The 23,968-nt window shown below is 37.6% G+C and overlaps 1 protein-coding gene across 2 annotated transcripts in view; it reads left to right on the forward strand.

The window, feature by feature from the left end:
* Window positions 1–23,560, forward strand: part of LOC103026934 (uncharacterized) — an 85,183-nt gene extending 61,623 nt beyond the window's left edge. For both annotated transcript variants that reach the window (XM_049464032.1, XM_049464041.1), the window contains exons 4-9: window positions 1,858–1,970; window positions 9,466–9,555; window positions 15,149–15,281; window positions 15,369–15,502; window positions 16,992–17,200; window positions 18,956–23,560. In XM_049464032.1, the coding sequence (XP_049319989.1) occupies window positions 1,858–1,970; window positions 9,466–9,555; window positions 15,149–15,281; window positions 15,369–15,502; window positions 16,992–17,200; window positions 18,956–19,994 (1,718 nt within the window). In that variant the 3' untranslated portion in view covers window positions 19,995–23,560. The remainder of the gene's footprint in view (window positions 1–1,857; window positions 1,971–9,465; window positions 9,556–15,148; window positions 15,282–15,368; window positions 15,503–16,991; window positions 17,201–18,955) is intronic.
* Window positions 23,561–23,968: the final 408 nt, after the last annotated feature.

The raw sequence follows: 23,968 nt of genomic DNA on the forward strand, positions 1-23,968 counted from the left end.
GTTCACACTTTTTGACTTTTTTACCAACTACAAAAATACATCTCCTTTTTTTGGCTTGGCTCTTATATACGGCAATATATGGCAAAAACAAATCCATACTGCATCCTACTTTACCGATAATGAGTAAAGAAAAATATGACAAAACATTTACTTAATATTTACACCATCTGTTTATTTGCAGCCATTGAAATACTAATATGATAAATCAGTTTTATTTCCTACCTTAATTGTTCCACCTCAAATGGGGCAACACAGACTTCTCTGTGTGTACAGACAATAGAACTGATGCATCAATTATGGTGGAAAGGCATCTCCATTATTTTTTTTATTTATAAAATTTACAGTTAATAGAGTAACAGTGTATTCTATCACACCATTGTCTGCTAGTTACCAGTCAACAAACTTTTTTAACAAAAAGTGACAGATTATTTATCCTTCCAAAAAGAGTTTGTAATCTAAATGTGAAGCGTAACATGAACAACTATAAAACTTAACAGTTTTCTTTCTTTTTTTTCATCAGTTTATCTTGTCATTACATACAAAAGCTGATATTTTGAACATCAGACCCTCAAAAGGAAACTTGGGGAGACTCTGTCATGACTGGTATGACAGCACTCTCTCCTGTGTTAGTATCCTTCAGCTCAGGCTTTTCCACCTTACATGCAACAGGTGTTGCTCATCGCTCTTGAGAGAGAAAGAGAGAGAGAGAAAGAGAGAAAGAGAGAGAGGGAGAGAGAGAGAAAGAGAGAGAGAGAGACAAATATATTCAGGGAACAAAACAGAGAGGTATTCAGTGTAGGCCAGGGCTTTTATAATCTGACTAAATGAAATTAAAATCATAGACACCCATTATATTTTATTGTCCAAATAGGTAAAGCACTTTATTTTGTGTTAACTAATTGCATTACTGCTATCACAAAAAAATTAGAGTTAGTTATGAGATTTAATCCATATTTCAGCGTAACAAAGGTAATTTAACTTCTGAACTCAGCAGGAGCAACGGTCTGTTTTCTTTACTAAATGCAATCACTAATACGTCACTAGGTTCTGTAATAGGAGAGAATTAGGAGAAGAAGCTGAACCCAAACTTGGTAAATTATTTCTTATGCATAAACTTTCCATATTAACTGTTTGTGTTAATATATGTTTAATGTTAAAAATGTTAGTATTAATAATTTTCTGGATCAGACTTAACTTAATTAAATTTGAGGTTACAGGAGAGTTAAATAAACTGCTGAGATGATCTGAGGAGTGTATTATTACCCAGAGTTGGTAGCATGTGATGTGTAATGCGATGAAGGAATAGAAACAAGGGGAAAATAGCGAGTGATTTGGATGTGTATCAGGAGGGAAAATTGTCAGGAGTCACGGAAGCAGCAGTGAGAGAGATGATAGAGAGGAGGGGCATGGGAAAGCTTGTGGGCTGGCCCGGATCCGCACTGCACAGAGCCCTGAGACTTCATCCAATTACACTGCAATCTGAGCGGCAAGCCCGAACCCCAAAAACCCTGCAAAAACGAGTCTTCTGCACCTTTAAGAATCTCTGCTAGTTTCTAGCATATGGGAAATTTTTTAGTGTTTAGGCGCAGAGACTGAGAAAGCCCTATCACCCCTGAACTTCAGCCAAGCAGCATGGAACAGATAAAAGCAGCTTAGGAAGATGCAAAAACAGTGTGTAAAACTGGTGGAGGAGAACATGCCAAAATGTCTGTAGTTTATAGAATAAGACAACATTTTTTTGACTCAAAGGTATATGTTTATTTATTTGACTCAAACATATACCTATAAATAGCAAAATCAGAGAAAGCTGTATATGTATAAATGATTTTAATCTTTCTTTCTGTGTTTTTTTCACAGCCAGCCAGGAGAAGCTGTCTCGGAGGCACGTCAGCTCCTCATCAGTTCAGGAGGTCAGGAAGGAGAGTGCCTCACCCAAACCCTGTGTCCCAGAGAGTGAGCTCCTGCTGGAGGTGTGTGTCTGCTACTGTATTTAATCTTTGCACATTATTAACATAACATAGAAGTTGTTCTGGTGTGTTTTTTTCACACAGTAGAATAAGGAGTTGTAACTGCATTCCAGAATTCACAGTAGCAAATATTTCATAATATATCTCACGTCAGCATAGAAGGATTTTCTATGACAGCAAACTATAAACACTGGGGCAAGTGGGAAGACCTTATGCATTTTTTTTACAAATGATTGTAGATTGCTGGCTCTTCAGACATATTCAAATGTTCTTTTAAGGTTCTTCTTATTTTCTTATGTTACATTACATTACATTACATTTTATTAGGCAGACGCTTTTGTCCAAAGCGACTTACAATAATGAAGTACAAAAGTAATAGGAATTTAGATAACCCATTTTTAGATAGGGCTTAAAGGAGGTCGAAGGGAAATAAAGGGATAGAGAAGTGAAGGAGGGGAAGAAGGAAATGGGGTTAGAAGTAGTTAGTGTGTTAGAGGTGTTAGGAGAGTAAGTGCTCTTTGAAGAGCTCTGTCTTCAGGAGTCTCTTAAAGATAGCGAGAGATTCTCCTGATCTGGTAGTGGAAGGTAGTTTGTTCCACCATTGGGGAACTCTGTATGAGAACAGTCTGGATTGCTTTGTGTGAGTGTTTGGCAAGGCGAGGCGACGTTCATTGGAGGAGTGCAGCGGCCGGGAGGTAGCGTGAGCCTTCAGGAGCGAGTGCAGGTAGGAAGGAGCCTGTACTGTCATCACCTTGTAGGCGATTGTAAGAGCTTTGAATTTGATGCGAGCATCAACTGGTAGCCAAAGGAGCTCAATGAGCAGCGGGGTGACATGTGCCCGTTTTGGTTGGTTGAAGACCAGACGTGCTGCTGCATTCTGGATCATTTGGAGTGGTTTTACAACGCAGGCCGGGAGGCCAGTTAGCAGGGCATTGCAGTAGTAGAGAAGAATTTTTGGCCCAAGCACCACGCTCTAACCAACTGAGCTAACCGGCCCTTATCTTGTCTTGCAAATCTTTCTTATTATGGAACTAATAATGGTTCTTCTGTGGCATTCCACATATCAATCAATCAATCAAACAACCTTTATTTATTTCCACTCGCTAATACATTGAGGGTAACCCTCATTTTTAATGCAGCTGAGCATTTACAAAATTGAAGGGACTGAAAAATACATTTAAATTATAAAAACAAGCAAACAATATAAGATTTAATTAAAAAGAAATAAAATAATACGGAAAAAGGGTTATGCAGACAGGCTAAAATGTAAGTCAATAAAATAGAAATAAATAATTTAAATAATAAAATATAAACACAATTAAAGAAATAGAGGACTAAAATAACACCAGAACGAAAAAAAAGTAAATGATGGAACTACAATAAATAATAATAAAAAGTTAAAAAAAGTATAAAATATAAAAGGACGAAATAAATTAAATACAAAGGTAAAAGGTCAAAAGTAAAAAACAGAAATAAAATAAATAAAAGGATGAAATGAATAAAATAAATAAAATAAAAGGGCTAAAAGGTAAAATATAAAATTAGACAAATAAAACTAGTAATAAAATAAATACAACGATGAAATGAATAAAATAAAAGGGCTAAAAGGTAAAACATAAAATTAAAAAATATATATAAATAAAATAATTAAAAAGGTAAAATAAAAAACTTAACTAAAACAGTTACAGGCTGTCTGAAGGTGGCCATATTAGACACTTTCCTATAATGAATCCAGCTCACTGTGCACTGTAGCTAAAAGTAGATTTTCCCAACCCTTTGTAGTGCCTTTATTTTTAAGAGTGTGGACATGGTGTCTGCAGATGTTGGTTTAGCTGAGCTTTTAGCATTTTAAGAGTTTAAAGGGGATGACTTGGCATGTGCAAGTTTGGTAAGATATTCCTTGGTCTTTGTTAACAATGGAAAAATGGTTAGCAGGAATTTTATGAGCTTGCCTGTTGTGGTAGAAAGTCATCTATCCTGTCGGCTGGTTTAGAGATTCAAAGGTCTATAAATAGGATTCTGGTTCATGAGTAAGAATTGTTTTGGGTTTAAAAAGTCATAAACTGAATTTTTAGCCAGATTTTGGGGGTAGCAGGAGGTATTCTTTACAGCAGGATGCCTCACTAAGCTTATTAAGAGTCACACTGATAAATTTAGTTGATCAACTGTAATGTACACTGACATGCCAAGCGTCAGTATGGCATATGGGAAAGCAGTGTGTAAATAGATTATTTTGAAATGTTACTTTAGAGTATGTTTGGGAACACCCACACCTTTAGAAACTGTGTGGTGTTATCTTGTGACAGAGGCTAAACACTGGCCAGCTTGCTAATGGCCAGGCAACATGAGTTCAAGTGAGGCCTAAAAGTGGGTGCCAGACGGATAAGGCATTTCTTTTCTGGTGAAAAATCCCAGTTGTGTGGGAATGTGTCAGAGAAGGCTTTACTACGCACTGTGGACGGCGGCTTCTGGCTATAATTGTCCATATACAAGCAAATCTAAGCAGCTTTTGGTGGGACATGGAAAAATACATAGTACAAAACAATAGTACTTTTTAATGTAGAAATGATGGTGTTTTACACTATTAGTTATTACCCATTATCAAAACTTTTTCAGTACGAGGTTTATTTTTATTTTTGACCTTTACACAATGAACTACTTTTGTAAACAGGCCGAAATACTTTCCTCCACATTGTGAAAAATCGAGTTGAGAGTATAATATGACTGTGCGTGAAATGTTAACCTCCCTCAAAAGCAAACAAAACACTGGAAAAACAAAGTGGAATGTCTCAACAGTTCTTAGGCTTGGCGTTTTCAGTTGAAATGCTCTGAATAGACTTTCAGTTGACTGTGGTAATGTGTTGCCCCTCGTTGCGTGACTTGAAAAACCACTGATTTCGGCCTTCTGCTATTGTGTATACTGGAGAGGGGGGGAGTTGCCAGCTTCCAGAGGGCAAGAATATTCCAGAGAGTCCCCCACCTCCTTCCTACGATGACTCAAAATGCTTGGAAAGCCTGGTGATGCTTCTTTGAAGTCCCAACAACAATGTAAAAAAGAAGCAAGTGACCAGGATGTCAGCTCAGCTGGTGGAGGAGAGGGAAAAACCTGCTTGCTCCTTTCACTCCTTTTTTTTCTGATCCCCTCTGACTCTTAGTTTCCGATTGTGCGGAGATCCTGGCAACTCAAGCAAAAAATGTCACTCTTACACAGAGTTTAAAACCTAAAAACCAAGAATAAATAAACAAAAGACTCAAACTCAAGCTGTAATGGAACTGGAATTGGACTGGGCTCTCTGTGGGGAAGCAGGTTGAAAGCTTTCCATGGGCTAATTGAATCAGAATCCTATGAGGCATGGATATGGAATTCTTCAAGACTTTGAGATGAGATGTTGAGGTCGAGTGAGTGGCGTCTGGTTTTACGATAAACATAGACAGAGGTAGCATTCCAACATTTGAACAACGGGTCTAGTGTGATACCTTTTTGTTTTAAAGCTGGAATAAGAGCAGCTTTTGGTGACCAAGTCAGTAGAACTACCTAAAAACTAGGAATGTTATATGGTTGGCTAAAAAGCCATATATCACCATCAAGTCCACCACATAAGTGATATGTAGCATCTCCCTATGGACTAAGGTATTGGAACAGCTGATTATTTATTGTTTATTTCAGATCAAAAATAGTTCATCTTGAGTTTATTCTGCTTATGTTGGAGTAACTGTCTCTACTGTCCATGAAGCTTTTATCTAGATATTTAAGCAATAATACACAAGAGGGAGTGCTATAACGTGTAATATTGTAATACTGTAATATTGTAATATTGAGTAATACATGGAGAGCTTCGGTTACAGTGCATTACCGGCTGATAATGGCACTCATAAAACGCCTTTCAGCCAATCACATTGCAGGGTCAGAACAAACTGTAGTATGTCGTAACATTATAACATTTCACCATAAGGATGTCAGTGAGGTCAGGATTTGGATAATCACCACACCAACTCATCCATCCCCAACTCCTCACAAAAATATTGGATGGGGCACCATAATCTCATTACATCTCATAACATCTCATTCACCAGATAGGAATTCATCAGAGCAGTTGTTAAGACATTTAAGTATCTGCAGATACTTAAAGGTCTTAAACGCTTTTAAGTTTTGTTTAGCTAAAAAATAAGTTGTTTTTTTTTTAATCTATATAGCAAAAATCTATCTACAATCAAGGTGATGTTCATATTTCAGGTTCATTCTGAATAAGCTCTAATGTGAACAAAAAACAGTCAGGTAGAGACTCAATGTGTGATGTTAGTGTTTCATAAAACTACATCTACCCCGTTCATTATTTTTCCAAAATCTTCACCTCGGAAGGTGTTTTCGAAAAAGCACCATTTTCAATGACATAAAATGCTGTTTTCATGTGTACAGCAGGCCAAAACACAGGCAAAAAATATTTAATATATACTCTTTTTTTATCCCATTTTCGCCTCAATTTACAAAGGCCAATTACCCAACCCATTAATTAGGATTCCCACTACCACTAGTAATTGCCCAACACCAGGAGGGTGAAGATAAGCACATGCCTCCTCCAATACATGTGAAGTCAGCCACCGCCTCTTTTCAAACTGCTGTTGATGCAGCATTACAGAGTAGCATCACAGTGCACTCGGAGGAAAGCACAGCGACTCGGTTCTGATACATCAGCTCACAGACGCCTCGTGCTTGTGCTCCATCAGGGCTATGGTAGCCGATGGCAAGCTACATGAACAGGATTCGACCCTGTGGAGATCTCCTGATCATAGTGGCAGCGCTTAACCACTAGATATGTGGAAATTTTATGAAAACCTCAACTTTGCAATGGACCCTACTTTCACTGAACAAACAGCTTAATATTTGTTTGAGCACAGTGTCTATTAATTTATGTTGGTTTGAAATATTGTCAGACTATGTCAGAAAATACAAGAATCACAAGCTGTAAATGTTTTGTTATTGTGAAAGTGGTTTTCATTTTGTTAATTTTATTGCACTTGTTGTCTTCCGTCTTACATATGTTTATTGTGTCTTGTTGTTTTGTACATATAGTGTCTCCCACTCTTTTAGATTATATATCTATTTCTTTTTTTTTACTTATATTTATATATCTCTTTCTCCCCCACCACTACTGCACCTTGTTTCTGTCTCATGTATGTCTATTGTCTCCCTGCTGTATTGTACCCATAGTGTCTCCCATTTTCCTTTATTATATCTATTATCTGTTACTGCTGTAAAATTGGGAAGGAGAGTAACATAATTTCAATTCTCTGTATGTCCTGTAAATATGCAGTATTGACAATAAAACTACTTGACTTGACTTGACTTAATTTAGTCTCTGAGAGGGATTAAAAAAAATCTTAAATTTAATTTCCCACTACCTGCAGTGACCCTGAGAATGCAAAATTCACAGCATAAAAAAAGCTGCAGAATTGCGTGACACAGTCATGTCAGCATGGAGCAGAATCTCTAAGAAATATTTTCAACATCTTGTGGAATCCCTGGCGTGAAAGAAACAAGGCTGTTCTGAGAGTAAAAAGAGGCCCTACCCAGTATTAGTATAATCTTCCTAATAAATTGCATATCTACACATACACATAAATATACTTATATATATACTCATTCTCACGCAACAATATTCGCTAGTGTTCGCAGCCCACACACGTCTGGCAGGGGAAGAGCCCGGCTCTGTTGACCTGCTCTGTCTCACATTAAAGTGGAGGTGACAGGGCTTGGCCCACAGCACACAGCAACTCACGCGATCGCCGGCAACTTGGAGGCAGAACAAACGCTTTGGCAGGTTAACAAACGGCTGTGCTCAGAGCCCAAAACCTCTGCTCCTTCCTCCCTCCCCTTCTCCCCTGGCCACTGCAAGCATGCTGCCTGCATGAGATCTCACCAAGAACGCTCCAGACAGATGCAGTCAGTGACTGGCACTGAGCGCTGAGCAGCAGAGAAAAAAAGGAAACAAAGAGCAAACAAAAATATTAGCAGTATTTATTACTGTATGTACAGGAGACAGGAGTGTCAATATAGCAACAAAATAATATAATGCAATGAATGTAATAATTGTTATTGTTAATTAGTGCAATAACATTAGAATATATGAATATAAACATACAGTGTTAAAGTACAGTAAGTATTTTATTTTTACATGTAAGCTGGATCCTCTGTATCTTTATATAGTTATTATTTAGCAAATTAAAGTCTGTTGTTTTGTTAAATATTAAAAGGCATTTCTGGGGGTGAAATCTAGACATATTTAAAATTCAGCACAAATTTCAGCACATGAAACTATAGTCAAATTGAAATGACAATAATACAGATGATGTTAAGGGTACAAACAGTTAAAATTGGGATTTAGGATCATATGTAAACTGCACTGAAAATATCTAAAATTATTTTTTTTATTTATTTTTTTGTTTGTTTTTGGAATATATATATTTTTGTCCCATTTTACCTAGAGCATGTTTAGCATATGCTACACAAAATGTTATTGTTAAAAGTAATAATGTCATTCTTTACAAAACTTGATTTGACCTTTGTCCATAAATTTAGTCTGTCAAAAAATTCAGTTCTATATTAAGATTCTTCTTATTTAAAGAATTTTAAACCAATTTGAGCGTAATGCCCTGATCTAATTTTGGCTGTTTTGGTGGTTAACCTTGACATTACATTGTAACTGTCAATAATTCACTATTTTAATATTGTGCTTTATACAGTGACAGGACGCCTGTCTCTACAAAACCTTCTCTTCTCAATGACTATGTTCACATTTCCAGGCATCTGCGTTAATGTAAAAAAAATTAGATTTTTTTTTTTTGGTTTAAATTAAAACATTTTTTAGAGCTGTTTGGACATGTCAAATGCAGTATTTTTAATCCAATCATAATAAATCATAATAAAATGGCACACCAGGGTCATATCCAATGAGGTCTGTGTTACTATGCAGTTTGAAATGAGTGTTGTGTCACTGGCTGTAGATCACAGCAGTGCTTAACTACAGTCTTCATAAAAAATACAAATTGAGACAAGCCCCCCAGAGACAGTGGATATCTTTGCTCTGCCCTAAAGTGTTTGACGCTGGTTTAGAGCGTAAATGTGAACCGTCTGCAGGACCCTGAGGACTACTTTGAGGGTTGCTGGTTCACAGGCTCCCTACAAAAGGTCTCAGACGCTATTATTATGAAGCATGCTATTGGCCAGTGTTTTAGAAATACTGATGATATCTGTGATGCATTCAGAAAAGCATTTCCTGCTGTAATTCATTGTTTGAACAATAGCATATCTTCTTATCACCACCCAGGCCCAGAATAAAGCTTTTCAATAGCATTGTGTGACCAAATTCTGTGATTTTGTTGTCATGCAAAGCTGCCAGAGTTCAACATCCTATGGATATCCCACTGTTAAACATGTGTTCTGAGTTTGATGATGAGTATGATAAACAATAAAGTGTTTATCTGTTTTGATCTTTTTCAGTCCCTCGCTGGTTTTGCTCTGGTTGTGAGCAGTGATGGGATGGTGTTCTACTCTTCATCCACTATAGTGGACTATCTGGGCTTCCATCAGGTGAGTTTTAGAGCTAGCAGAACTTTTTCTTAGTAGTTTTGTGTGAACAGTCTTAAACACTGAAAAAAATGATGTAACATATTCCATTCGAATTTGGTCAGAGTTATAATAATATGTATATATCTTTGAAAAAAAAAAACAGCACAGAAACACAGTTAATGTCCTGAATCTGTACACTGTGCTCTTTAAAGTGCATTTTATCCCAGTTATAACTCTATGAAGAATAGTTGAAATTTTCATTTATCACTAAAAAAAGCAAGTTTAATTAGAAGGCTGCATTTAAAGTCATTCTACAATTATACAGTGATTTGCTGAGTGTTCATTGGTCAGTTTCTCACAAAACAAAGACAAGACACATGAATCCACAATGAGAGGATTACAGATGAGGGGCAACTGCCAGATTTAACAGTTAGACACGACAAGAGACAAAAGATAAGTTTTTCATCTCTGCTGTATTGTCACAAATATGTTATTAGAAACATTAAGAAATACCATTGCAAGTTCAATGCCTTGGGCTCCATATGCATGCCTTTTGATATTTATTTTTTTGGCCTTTTATCCACAAAATCACAGCATTTTCACTGAAAACTGAGGATTTTTTTTTTAAATACTTTCAAAAGTGGAGATTTTTGAGAACTCTTTGCTGTGTTTTCGTGTGTGACAAACTAAACCAACAAACTTGATCTGAGTACAGGCAACAGGCAACACCAGAAACAAGACTGACCAAAACATTAGAGCCGAATCGCAGTCCAAAAGGGATAAACAACAAACGAGAAATAAGGGTCAAAACCAGATTTAAAAAACATCCAAGAGAACTAACCAAAAGGGCAAGACAAAATCAGAGACAAAAGCCAAAAAATAGGTCATACACGGAAATAGATAAACAAAGAAATCATGATCAGTATGCAGCTGATAAACAGGGTCAATACTTTACAACAAGCTGGACAAACAGACTGGTATATATACACGTAAAAAAAAAAAGAAATGAATCAGAACACAGGTGAGGCTAATCTAACAATCAGGTGCTGATTGGCTGGCTGAGACACATGACTGGAGGAGCATTCTGGGAGTTGGAGTTTGTGAAGGTGGACAAGTCTGTAGAGGCATTGGAAGGTGTGACAGGATGGGGAAAACTGACATCAACTGACATTACATAGTAATTACATAGTAATTGTCAAAAATTCACCATTTTACAGTGTGCCTTATACAGTAACAGGGACATCTGGCTCTAAAAAAAACTTAACTTTTCAATGGCTATGTTCACATTACCAGGCCTATTTCAGTACAGTATTTCAAACCAGATTTTGGGTCACTTTTGTATGTGGTCCTAGGTTGGATTGGGTGGTTTAAATATGAATAGACTGATGAGTTTTAATGTGTCTTTTTTTCTTGTACATATAAGCATAATGCTGTCAGCATCAGTTGACAAAAACAGCATGCAGGGTTCGTATGATCATGGAAAATCTGTCAGCTCTCAGAATCAGAAACACATTTTGCTATTGAAGATTGTGTGTCAACATTTCTATCAGATTAAGTTTACACCTACTAAATTATATCAATTTTGATTATAGTTTTAGTTGATTTTTGGTTTTATTGTCCATTTGTCTGCACTGATGTTTTAAAAATCATATGGTCATAGAAATTTGCCTTGAAGGCATGGAAAAGTCATGAAAAAAATCATGGAAATGTATTGGGTAAAACTAGTTTGAACCCTGAACATGGCAAAACAGTAGATTTATGAATGTAAACCATTAAGAACCTAATCTGATTTGAGCAACAAATGCTGATCCTGTGAATGTAGCCTACTTGATCAGCAGTATATATGATTTAGAGGCAGTAACATAGCCACAGCAATATAATATATGATCTAATGTTATAAAGTTATGAAGATATGTTGTTTGAGAAATTCTTTGCTGTTAGAAAATGTCCTTATGCTTCACGTTATATTTAGGTCTGTTTTGGCCATTATACTGCTTCTTGATGAATGTGACATCAAACACAGCATGGCGTTAGCAACCACTGTTGAGTTGATCACGCCTGCATTTAAGGTTTGTTTAGGCATTTTGCAAAAGAGGAATAATCGACACTTCCAAAATATTTGGATATGTGTGGAAATGGCATCCATCCGTCCGCTCATGGCCCAATTAAATTTAATCAGTCAAAGGAAGTTGTCAGTAGTGAGTCAACCTGTTAGAGAAATAAATCAATCAAGCAGAAGAAGTGAACAGAGAATGGAGAGAATGACTATGCCTTTTAAGAAATGTACTGTAAATGACTTGGCAAGCAAAAAATCTATCCAAAGCAAACAAGATTAGAGCTATTAATTATAATCGGTTTGACAGATTTTACAGTCAGGTTTTTTGTATTGTTCATACAGACTCTTTGGCTTTTATGACTGACAAGGAAATGGACTGTTCCGCCCAGCCTGTTTGCTTTAGGCATGCCACATTCACAGAACGAGAGCTTTTCTAGAGTGTTGGATATCACTGGTGCCCCAGTACAACCAGCTGTCTAGAAACGTCCCTGCTCTCTGTATTATTAGTGTTTTTTAACTTTTTATTGCTGAAATGTTCACTTTATTAAAATGTTTTGGGGTTTTTATGGTCTACTTATCATGATTTTTTTTCTTTTTCAGATCATTGTATATAAACCCCTGGAAAATCCCTGTATATAATTTTAAGGCGTATTTAAACTTTTGCCTATTTTTCTGTACACTGTGTCAAATTTCATGATGAATGGACCAATATAAATGCTCAAAATGACTTGGAATAAAATCTATTTATAGTAACATCCACTGAAATCAGAGACGTAAATGAAAGATGTCATTTTTCAGATACAAAATTCGACAACAACAAGATACAGTATTGCATTATTAAGTTTACATTAACAAATAAATGCAACTTTTACAACTTTTTGACCATACAAAAAAAAACTTTTATTGATCACAGCTATGAGATTTTAATCTACAACAATATACTCCCTATCACACCAGTCTACTGATTCCTCTCCCTCTCACTGTAAACATCATTCTCTCCCTCTCCGTGTCCCTCATGCATTTTTGAGCTTATCAGATCATGTTAACCGAAGTTCTTTTCAGGAAAAACATGAGGTCAACACAGAGTCACAGGTCCTGAGGGAGTCTGCACCACATAAAGCGCGTGAAAGGAAGGCCGAGACCCGAAAGTGCTAATCTAACATCCAGGCTCCCCTGTCCACAAGCATTCCAGTCCAAAACCATTCAAGTGCCTAACAGCCAAACTGATCTAGCAACAGCAGCACCGGGATGCCCATACCCTGCTCCCATTCGCTGCTCCTCCAGCCCCTTTAATTACTGATGAGATCAAATCTTGGTATATGCACCCGCACCATCCACTTAAATCACACACGTACACCCCACTCCTGCCGCCACCTAATGAATAAAGTGCTCTACATTATGAATCCAGCTCTCTCACTCCAGACAAGTAGAGAATTGTTCCGCCACAACACTCTACTTGATGCCCAGGGGGAGATGATTCACTGATACTGCCATTAAAATGAAATCAGAAGGAAGCACTTAAGTGCAGAGCAGCTTTTCCGTGCTCACTGCTGCTGAATGCTTCCACTTTGAGGCTAATGAAACTTTTCTGTTTTTATCAGCAGTGGAATGAGATGGGAGATGGATATATGCGTGAACCTTATTACGGAGTAAGAAGCTGTAGCTTAAAAATGAAAAGCCCCTGAGTTGACTTGTGACTAGAGTGACTTGTGTAAATAATTTTCTTTTAGGCTTTTTGTCATACATGGGAAATAAATAAATAAACAAGTAATATACTGACTGTATCTTGCACTTAATTAAAGAAATGTTGTCACTGTTATACACAATCCTTATATCACTATTGAGATAAAGTAAATCTTATAGTTGTTCTTTACCCTGTATCCAGATTTTATGATGAACTCTATTCAAAATGACTTGAAATTAAATCTTTTGTATTAACTTTCACTGAAAGTTAATACATTATTTTATTTCTGTTGTAAAGTTATCATTTTAAAAAATACATTGGGGAGTTGTTGTGTGACAGTGACAATCAAAATGGACAAAATGTTGTTGAAACAAAATATATAAAAATAAACAAGAAACATTCAAAAACATCCAACAGTATAACTTGATAATGATTGATTTAATCAGTTGTAATCTCTGGTATGTTTTAATGCTTCCAGTCACATTTTATATAGTATATTTTTTAAATAAGCTGTTTATCTTCCATTTCACGTAAAAACAACTAAAAATGCTAATTTTACATCAGAAAATTAGACCTTAATAACTTTCAATAGAAGTTAGTGTACAAAGATTTTATTCATTTTGGAGCTTTTAAATTGGCCCATTCATCTTGGAATATAGACACAATGTGAAAAACAACCGGCAGACTGTAAAAATAAAGGTGCAATGCTTTTGTAAGAAAGTAATAACATACATGCTTTATTTCTCACTTATTGACATAATGGAACTCTGGTAGTTAATACACATTTATAAAATTTTCATGATTAATGGATCAATATACCAAAAGGTCTGATTACTGTAAAACATATTTTAAATCACAGATTCACTGATCATGATAATGATTTATCATCTATCATTTATAATACACTGCCTGGCTACCAAATCGCTACCAAAAAAAAAAAAACTCTAATATTTTGTTGAACCTCCTTTAGCTTTGATTGCTGCACGCATTTACTATGGAATTGTTTCAATAAGCTTCTTCAATGTTACAATATTTACTTAAATCCAGTGTTGCATTCATTTTCCACCAAGATCTTGCAGCAGCATTGATGATGGTAGAGTCTGACCACTGCTCCAAGTCTTCTCCATCACATCTCAAAGATTCTCAATGAGGTTAAGATCTGGACTCTGAACTGTGGTGAACAATCCATGTGTGAAAATGATGATCTCATGCTCCCTGAATCACTCTTTCACAATTCCAGCTCCATGAACAAATTCATTGATGGAATAACCTGGTCTATATTCAGTATATTCAGGTAGTCAACTGACCTCATTTTTTCAGCACGTACTGTTGCTGAACCTAGACCTGACCAACTGCAGCATCAACCCCACATCATTTACTTCCTTAAATCCAGGTGGTGACATTTTGTTTTGGCCAGGCAGTGTATTTCTGATCTAATATCCACTGTGAACACTTATATCCAGTGATAACAAATGGCTAATTTGAAGCGTTTTTTCTGAATCGACACTTTCCGTAACCAAAGTAAAAACCCAAACCATAAAAAACTACAAAGGAATTGCCGTTTGTTTGCTGACGTAAAGCCAGCAGCCACTCAGATCGAGTTATCACGGGTCAGTTGTCAGGATAGGGCATTATATTGTGTCCCACTTCCTCCCACTGTGACACAGATTGTACTCACTGAAGTGGATGTGGAGTTAAGTGGCAGGGGCATCATCTGTTGGCAAACACAGAGTAATGCTCCCGGTCATTAACACAACCGATGCCGATTTCTCAAATCATTTTTTTATCCACTGAAATGCTGTTTGATTAAACTGTACCTACTCTCATTAGACCAACCTTTTTCAATCTCTCTTTCTATCTCTCTCTCATTGTAGACTGATGTGATGCACCAGAACATCTTTGACTACATCCATGTAGACGACAGACAGGAGTTCAGGCAGCAGCTCCACTGGGCCATGAACCCTTCACATCAGATGGCGTCTGATCACCTCCAGGCCACGGGAACCAGTGTGTTATGTTTCCTTCCTCCTACTTTGACCTTGAATTACACTTGGGTTTAGCATTTTTTTAATATCTGGAATGTTTACTTCGTAGGTGAAGATTTCGTGGTCAGCAGCTTATTCCACTCTCAGGAGGCGAGTGGCATTTCTCCAGAGTTCTCTCCCTTCCTTAATCGCTGCTTCATCTCAAGAGTGCGTTGCCTACTGGACAGCACCTCAGGATTCCTTGTAAGTGACAGACGACTCAGCAAGAGATCATTTTATCTTATTTTATAAGTTATTTTAAGTTAACCATTTTATCAGTTATATCTGATCGGACAGCATCCAGCACATTTTTGTGAATCATGTAAACTGATAATGAAGTGTTACCTTAGGAGGTGGCTTGGGAACACCCACATGTGTCTAAGTTGTGAGGGGAGGTTTTTCAAGTGAGGATGAACACTGGCCTATGTGCTCATAGGAAGGTGACATAATTTGTTAGAGTTTGAGCCTGAAAGTGATGTTTCAGAAGTGTACTGGGAATATATCATAAAAGGCATTAATACCCACGTTGGTATTGATTGTGACCAGCTGTGTACTTTACTTTTTTATGAAACATGGCAAAAGTCTTGGCACACAATACTAGTTCCTGTGGCATAATATTTGGCATGTCAGTGTAAATTATGTGTGTGAAAACTGCTTCAGTCAAAGGCAGCACTGTTAACTTTTTACATTTCATTTTTTCCAATTTTCTCCACAATTTACACAACCAATTACACAACCAATTACCACTAGTGATGCCCCAACACCAGGAGGGTGAAGACTAGCATATGCCTCTCCCAATACATGTGAAGTCAGCCACCTCCTCTTTTTAAACTGCTGCTGATGCACCATTGCCATCACATCGCACTTGGAGGAAAGCGCAGTGACTTGGTTCTGATACATCAGCTCACAGATGCAGTCTTGTGCTGATCAACATCACCCTTTGGAGTGATGATGGGAGAGAGCGCCATCTACCCACCTAGAGAGAGCAAGGCCAATAGTGCTCTCTCGGGGCTCTGGCAGCTGATGACAAGCTGCACGAACAGAATAGCCCTTAGCCACTGGACCCCTCTGAGCTCCTTAAAATCTATTATTTGGGACAGATCAGATATAATTTTAACATTGTTCATTTCTAGAATGGCTCACTTTTACAAAACATTCAGAAGGCTTGTTTCTCAGTAATAGTTTGAAGCAATTAATCGAGAAAAAGAGGCTAGAGAATTCAATACAGATGCATTTATTATGAAACTCACCACTGTACAACTCAACCAGAATGGCTTGGATTCAGTTTTTAGGCTGAGGTAAAGGATAACCACAGGCAAATATAGAGGCTTCAGTGTGTGGTTGGAACCCTCGTATTGAATGATTTGACCCATAAGGTGCTGCTCCAATGTTTTGAGTGATTTAGTGTGATTTTCTGTGATTAGATCTGCTCTTGGCTCACGAAAAGGAAAGAATGAATCAGCTAAAATGAATCAGTATGTTTGCAGGAAACCACTTGGGGTGGGACTGGTTGATTATGTTTTGCTGCTAGTGTTGTTGCTCTTTGTAGAATATGTCAAACGTAATAGATTACATAAGTGTTTTTTTTAATGCTTTAGCCACATTAACAAAATATATGTACTTTATTTTAATAGAGAATAATGGGCTCCAATTGCTGAATCTGTTTTTGTTGCTTTTTTTTTTTTTTTTAAAGACAATGCAGTTTCAGGGGCGTCTGAAGTTCTTGCACGGCCAAAAGAAGAAGACCGCATCAGGCACCCCCCTGCCACCACAGCTGGCCCTGTTCTGTGTGGCTGTGCCTCTGCTTTTACCCTCCATCACTGAGATGAAGATGAAGAGCATGATGATGAGGGGCAAGCACAAAACCACCGGCATGAACGTGATCACGGCATTAGATCATCGGTATGAATCATCATCTTATCTTTAGCTGCTGCATAGTTTACTCCGCATGTTAAAGTGAGAGTATGGTCAGGAACTAAATGTATAACAAGGTTTTACACTTACCTCAAAACTAGGCCATCAGCCAAGACATGTTTTGTGACCACATTTTGCTTCCTATGTGGTTTCTAAATATCTTACTGTTATGTACACAAATAGATTGAGTATTGCTTAAACCAGTATGGCAGCCTGTACTTTTATCCACTTTATTTACAACAATTTCAAGTAAAAAAATGGACTAATTTTTAACAAACTGTCCCTTGGATCCCTTTGTCCTTGGAATTTCGAAACATTCAGTAATATGTGGTCTAAGATTGTCAATTGTTTTAAGTAACTGATGTTGTCCTTAACAGACTGGATTGACACTGTAATTAAAGCAGCATTATGTATGAATTGATATTTTAAGCTCCTGGCCTCCCCCTACAGTTCGGGAGTATAATTTACCACTGCTTCAAATACAAATCTAGCTTTATGCTTCCCTCACAGAGAGCTGTACTCATGAATTTGATGACAAGAGTATAGAAAGCATGTAAACTGATGCAGTAGAGTAATATTAAAGGACGTTTCACAAATATGGTTACGTAACATTACACAGTTCTTGTGAAAGCTCTTGTGCAGCTCCACCAAAGTTATAAAAAAGTGCAATAGTTGTGTTCTGGCCCAAAGTGGCTATGAAGGAGACACTATTCAAAGCCTTTAAAACATTTTAAAGGTCTGCTTCTGCTAAAATCCATATTTACTTGTTCTTTGTGGAATACAATATTTCTCTCTGAGTTGTACACGGATGCTGCACAGGAAACTGTTCCTCAACTCAATTGTTTGTAGTGGCTAAGAAAAAGAAAATATAAAAAAAAACGAGTCAATCAGGAAAAGCACCCTGTCTACGTCAACCCATGAATTAGTATTCATGGCCTCACCCACCTTGGGTCACAACCCACAGGAAGAGCTGAAGCACACGCAGTCTTGTCAGAAAGGAGCTAATAGCACTATGGACAACATGGCAGTTTGTTCCTGTGTTATTTGTGCAAATAACACATTAGTGTTATATGCTTTGCCCAGTAATTCAGAGCTAAGGAACAAATGGTTAGAATTTGTCTATGGAACACCACCAGCAAAGTACAATTGAGATAGGTAGGTGTATGTTTATAACAGTTATGTTTACACTAGTTAAAAGTAAAACAACAAAACCCAGGGATGGATTTTTAATTTCTGGACCTGGACTACCCACCTCTGTATGTAACTATAGATTTACATAGGATCTCCGGTGGATTTCGCATTCTGCAGACTCAAAGACTAGGTCTAAAGTAACATCTGACATTGCAAAAACTTGTATTAGTGTAAAAATGTTGTCTATTTCGCTGCCTCACAGTGCTGTTAGCCAATCAGAGTTATATATGTTTGCATGTATGAATATTTATGAACAAGAGCTGAAATCCTATCGCCCCCCCCCCACACACTCTTCCACCAAGGACCATAATACCAGATCACCAGAGTGCTTTTTTTTTCTTTTCTTTTTTTTTTTTTACAAATTACAGCTCTCATGCCATTTATTCATACTAGAATAAATAAATGAAAAAAACAATGGAATGAGACTTTTAAGGACACTATTAACCAAGCACTATAATAGAAACAATGTTTGGGATTTATTTGTCTAGTAAGCTATAGAGAACTGTCATATGGTTCCACACAACTTGACTGTATGTTCTTCTCCAATGACAGAGAGGAGCACTTACGACGACAGCCAGTGGTGAATGAAGGTGGAGACCCACTTTACCTGAACTGTTCCACTCCTGGACCACGCCACCATACCCCCTGGTCACCTCTCTCCAAAAACAGCTTCAAATACAAAACTGAGGACTACTACAGCCAGGAGGAGCCTCTCAACTACTGCAAGTCCTCTGCTAGTGGACTTAAAGTCCCTCACGTGGAAAACATGTGGCCCATGAGAAACTCCTGTGGGTCTGTCCGCACAGGTCATGGCGTAAACGTGTTGCCCGGTGGTAAACTAGGCAAATACAGTCACTATGGGAAGCCCTACAGAATGTCCCCAGGATATCACAACAACAGGGCAGACCTCTGTGTTCCAAAGCTTTACGGAAGTCTTCCACAGCCTGGAGAAGTGGACGGGTATTATGTGGAGAGCATCAAGAGCGAAAATGGCTGTTATGAAGAACAAGGCTATGACGAACATCTAATGGCGGAGTTGCCGATTAAGGTAGAACAGGACTCAGACTCTGAAAATGGCTGTGATGTCTATGGCAGGCCTTGGACAGCCAGAGAACGTTACCCAAGCTCTTACGATGGTCTCCAGATGAAAGCAGAGAGCGGCTACTATGAACAGTACTCGCCCTGCCAGAGGAGCAAGGGGGGTAACGGACAGCCGTACAGCAGCCACTATCAGAACGTCTGCAGTGTGACTGCACGACCAATGAAGTGTGTGCTCAATAAAGATCTAGAGCCTCTCAGCCCCCAGAAACTGGGACACACAGACCCCCTCTGCAGTAGTCAGAGTGCTAACTGCATGGACAGCTACAGTGGTGGGCCCGTAGAGCACAAGGGCTACATGCAGCAGGATTACAAACTTGGCTATGAGTTCAAAGGACAAGGACTGCTTCACTCCATCAAGCGCGAGCCCATGGACTCTCCACCCTGGCATGATGGCAAACATGATCACATGGGAGTGCAGAGGAATATCATGTCAAATTGCATAATGAATGCTGGGCAGCCCAAAGCTAATCCATATATCTTTATGCAATAGTGCAGAAGTATTTGAAGTTACAGGCCTTACGGTCTGGGTAGTCTAGAATTTTCTTATGCCCTTTATCTAAGGTTCAGGTGTAAAGACGATGTGGTGTCAATGGCCTGTCCATGCTTTGCAAACCAAAATTGGAGCTTTTGTGGTGTATTTAAGCTAATGTAAGCAGGGTTGTTGTTGTAATTTCCAGTCTTGTAGCCTCACTTTCCTCTGCCTTGGGGCAGATGCTCTATGTTGATCAGGGCCGATTCTACTAGGATCAGAGGTTTAGGGGTGCTGAGCACCCAATAAAACCTATCCACACCCTCCCTCCCTAAAAACAACTGTAAATTAATTTGAAGAGAGTTCCCAGGTGGGGTGAGGGTCTCATATCAGAAGTAATAAAATAATTTACATTTAAATTAGACACACACACAAACTATTATACAGAGGGGACGTTCATTTTAAACATCTTTATTTTCAGCACATAAGAAGATAAAACTGTATTGTGTGTACATTAAAAAAAAAATCTCCCACAGCTGCATTCTCCACCATTTAGTCTAATTTAATTAGCTAAAAGCTGAAAGCTACTCAAATATACTCAGTATAGATAACAATAATTAGCTGATACACATACAGCCAGTACTAGTCTAGCACCTCACCTTTACTATAAACACAACAACCAATGACCAACAGCATCAATCCAATCTTACCAGTTTAAACAGTGTCTAATTATCAGCCTGCAGCATTAATTTTTTCGGTACTAAATATAAAAAAGCGTTAAACAACAGTAGCACAAAAGAGTGCAGTTTAATTTTGTATGCCTGTGTGCATATGTGTGCGTGTGCCCAGTGTGCAGTAGCACAGAGAGAAAGTAATTGTATATTCTTTAATATATTTTTTTTAGTAAATTCTGTTTATGATGTACTTTTTTTTAGATTTGAACATTTTAGCTTAGCAGAGAGACAAACATCTGCTTAAAAATCAAACAAAAACAAATTTATGCTTTGTGTTTATCTTTTATGGGTACTTGGGTTGCTTAAGAGCCCTTAAAAAAGGGCTAGTGATGCCCCTGGGGGTGATCATCTTACCAACCTCAGAACTTTAGAAAAGAGCTTGTGCTATGATCCACCTTATTACATGCTGCCTAAATCATTGCGCTTAGAGTATCATGGAGTAGCATCATAGCCGTGGAGGAATCGGAGGAAAGTGAAGCAACTCTGTTCTGATACATTAGCTCACAGACGCCTTGTGCCGATCAACATCACCCTTTAGAGTGAGGTAGGAAGAAAGAGCGCCATCTACCCACCCAGAGAGAGCAAGACCAACAGTGCTCTCTCAAGGCTCCGGTAGCCGATGGCAAGCTACATGAACAGGATTCGAACCAGTAAATATCCTGATCATAGTTGCAGCACTAAGCCTGCTAGACCACTCGGAGCCCACATCACACTTTTCTAAATAGACCAATAGAAATGTCCAAAAAAGACTTGAAACAAAATCAGTTAACATTGACTTCTGTTGAAAGAGAAGAAGGTATTAATAGAAGTTTTTGCATGACAGCGACAATTTGTGACTTAAAACAAAGCGTGTTACCATTTCTCATTTAAACTGAAGATGAACTTACCTGACAACAGCTGCAAGGAAAGATCAAATATGTGAGCAAAGCATGGATGGGTCAATGAACTGCAGTTTCGAAATACAAAACTAGATTTGAAATTGAAGCGCAAATCTGAATACCTCTGCACTAATGCATGCTTGTCTGTTACAGTGAAGACGAAGTTTGGGTTTAACCAAAGGTATACCACAACAGCATTTAAAATGTGTGTTTTTTAAACAACCTTTAAACTGTATTCACATCTAAAGCAATATTTCCAGCATCCCATTTTAACACAGACAAGCATACAGAGCTAAGCCATCTATACGCACACAATCTTTACATTTCAGGACACGGCTCAGGGGCAGGGATATGTTGTGATTTTGTGGTAAAAAAAGAATGAGCATCAAGCTTTCTGGTATTGTAAGGAGTTTCTCATGTATTTTTATTTTAAAGCACTTTTGATAGAATGATATTCTAATACGTTTCTGACCCTCACATGATATCTGTGTTGGTGATTGTGTAAAAAAAGTAAAACTTGTTTGGTTCTTGAAACATGACAAAACACTGTGATGTGGAGAAATGTCATGCAAAGGTTTTACACTATTTACCTGTTCATTTTTGTGCTGCATGCTCTGTTTTAAATGGTGTTTTAAATGTTTTAGATCAGCTTTAAAGGTACTAAAATTATTATTTTTAATAATTTTCCAATTGCAATTTTTTAAGAAAGAAGTTCTTTGCTCACTGTATATAACCTACACACAGGGTAAGTGCAGAATTAAATAAAAAAAAAAACATTTGTACACTGATTGTCTCAACTAAAGGCTCATGTATGCTCAATGTTAAACACGGATTCAAATACGGAGGAGATTTCTGTCCATAATAGGACAAAGGATGGATGGATAGAAAGCTCCATTTATTGATACCAAAGGAAATTTTTAATAAAGCTCTTGCAACTGCAGCACAAAAGCTGTTTGCTTTTTTTAATGAATTCTGCTAAGGAGGCTTCTTTCTTCACCATTTTTGCACAATTCACAGTGGTATGAAAAAGTTTGGGTACCCCTGATCATTTTCATGATTTTTCTTTAAAAATCATTGGTTGTTCTGATCAGCAATTTCAATTAAATATATCATATAGCAGAAGAACACAGTGATATTTGAGAAGTGAAATTAAGTTTATAGGATTTACAAAAAGTGTGCAATAATAATTTAAACTAAATTAGACAGGTGCATACATTTAGGCACCCTAACAGAAAAATTACATAAACTTCAGCATTCTTACTGATTCTTGATCATTGTTCACAGGAATCAGCTGATATTGACTGGGAAACTTTAACAAGATTCCCAGTACCTGCACTCTCCACACAGCCCCACAGCATGATGGAACATAGGACGTAACAAGTATGAAGGACATAGACATGTATGAGGGCAGTTACGATGTTTATAACAATGTTAAAAAAAATCGTACACAAAGGGAGCATAAATGAGCCTTAACCCTCCACAGTTATAGCATTGATTAGAACCCCCCCCCCCCCTCACTTCATGTGATTTTCACAGAGCATGATTTTCTTTTTCTTTTTAAAGTGTTGTGTTTGCTGCATTCATTAAAAGAAAAATCTTACTAAACTTGCACTACGTGGACTGGTAAATCTGTAAAGAAGCTATCTAGACTCAATGTTTAATCAATATGCACAAATGTAAAAGCTTTCCCTTTCTAACTCTTGTATTTTTGCAGTTTTTTATATTGTAAATTTGATACCCAACAATTTGTATGTATTTGTCTTATCTGAACTATTAGGGCCTGTTGCAGGAAGGTTATGAGAAGACGCTTTACCCCCTACCTATTTAGAAATATGCAAACTAGAGTGACACGTAACGTCTTTGGGAGACTGTAGCTGCAAAGCAGCGACTTTTAAACTGCATGTTCTCACTCATTTTTTTCTATCTTGTATTTGTCAAAATTGAAACGATGCAATAAAAGGATTGCACACAAAAATGAGTCCTGCTATTTTACTCACTTAGAGGTAGTATTGCTTGTAATTAAGAATATTATAAGAGTGGGCGCCAATGGTCCAGGGGTCTAAAGCTCTGCCACTATGAGCGGGAGGTTGCAGGTTCGAACCTCAGCTCATGCAGCTTTGCCATCAAGCTGCCGGTGCTCAGAGGGAGCACAATTGGCAAAATAGGGGGAGTCCTAATGAGTGGGTTGGGTAATTGAAAAAATGGGAAAAATGTATATAAAAAAGAATATTATAAGGGTGTAGATACAGGATTGATATGCAGATTCAATGCAGTCTTCCAGAGGGACATTTTTTTCCAGTAAAGAGTACAACCCAAGTAAGTCAAAACTATAAAATACACCTTTTAAAAATCTCATAGCTTACATACACTGAGCCCACAATCA

The sequence above is a fragment of the Astyanax mexicanus genome, chromosome 1, assembly GCF_023375975.1.
Source record: "Astyanax mexicanus isolate ESR-SI-001 chromosome 1, AstMex3_surface, whole genome shotgun sequence".
NCBI classification, from domain to species: domain Eukaryota; kingdom Metazoa; phylum Chordata; class Actinopteri; order Characiformes; family Acestrorhamphidae; genus Astyanax; species Astyanax mexicanus.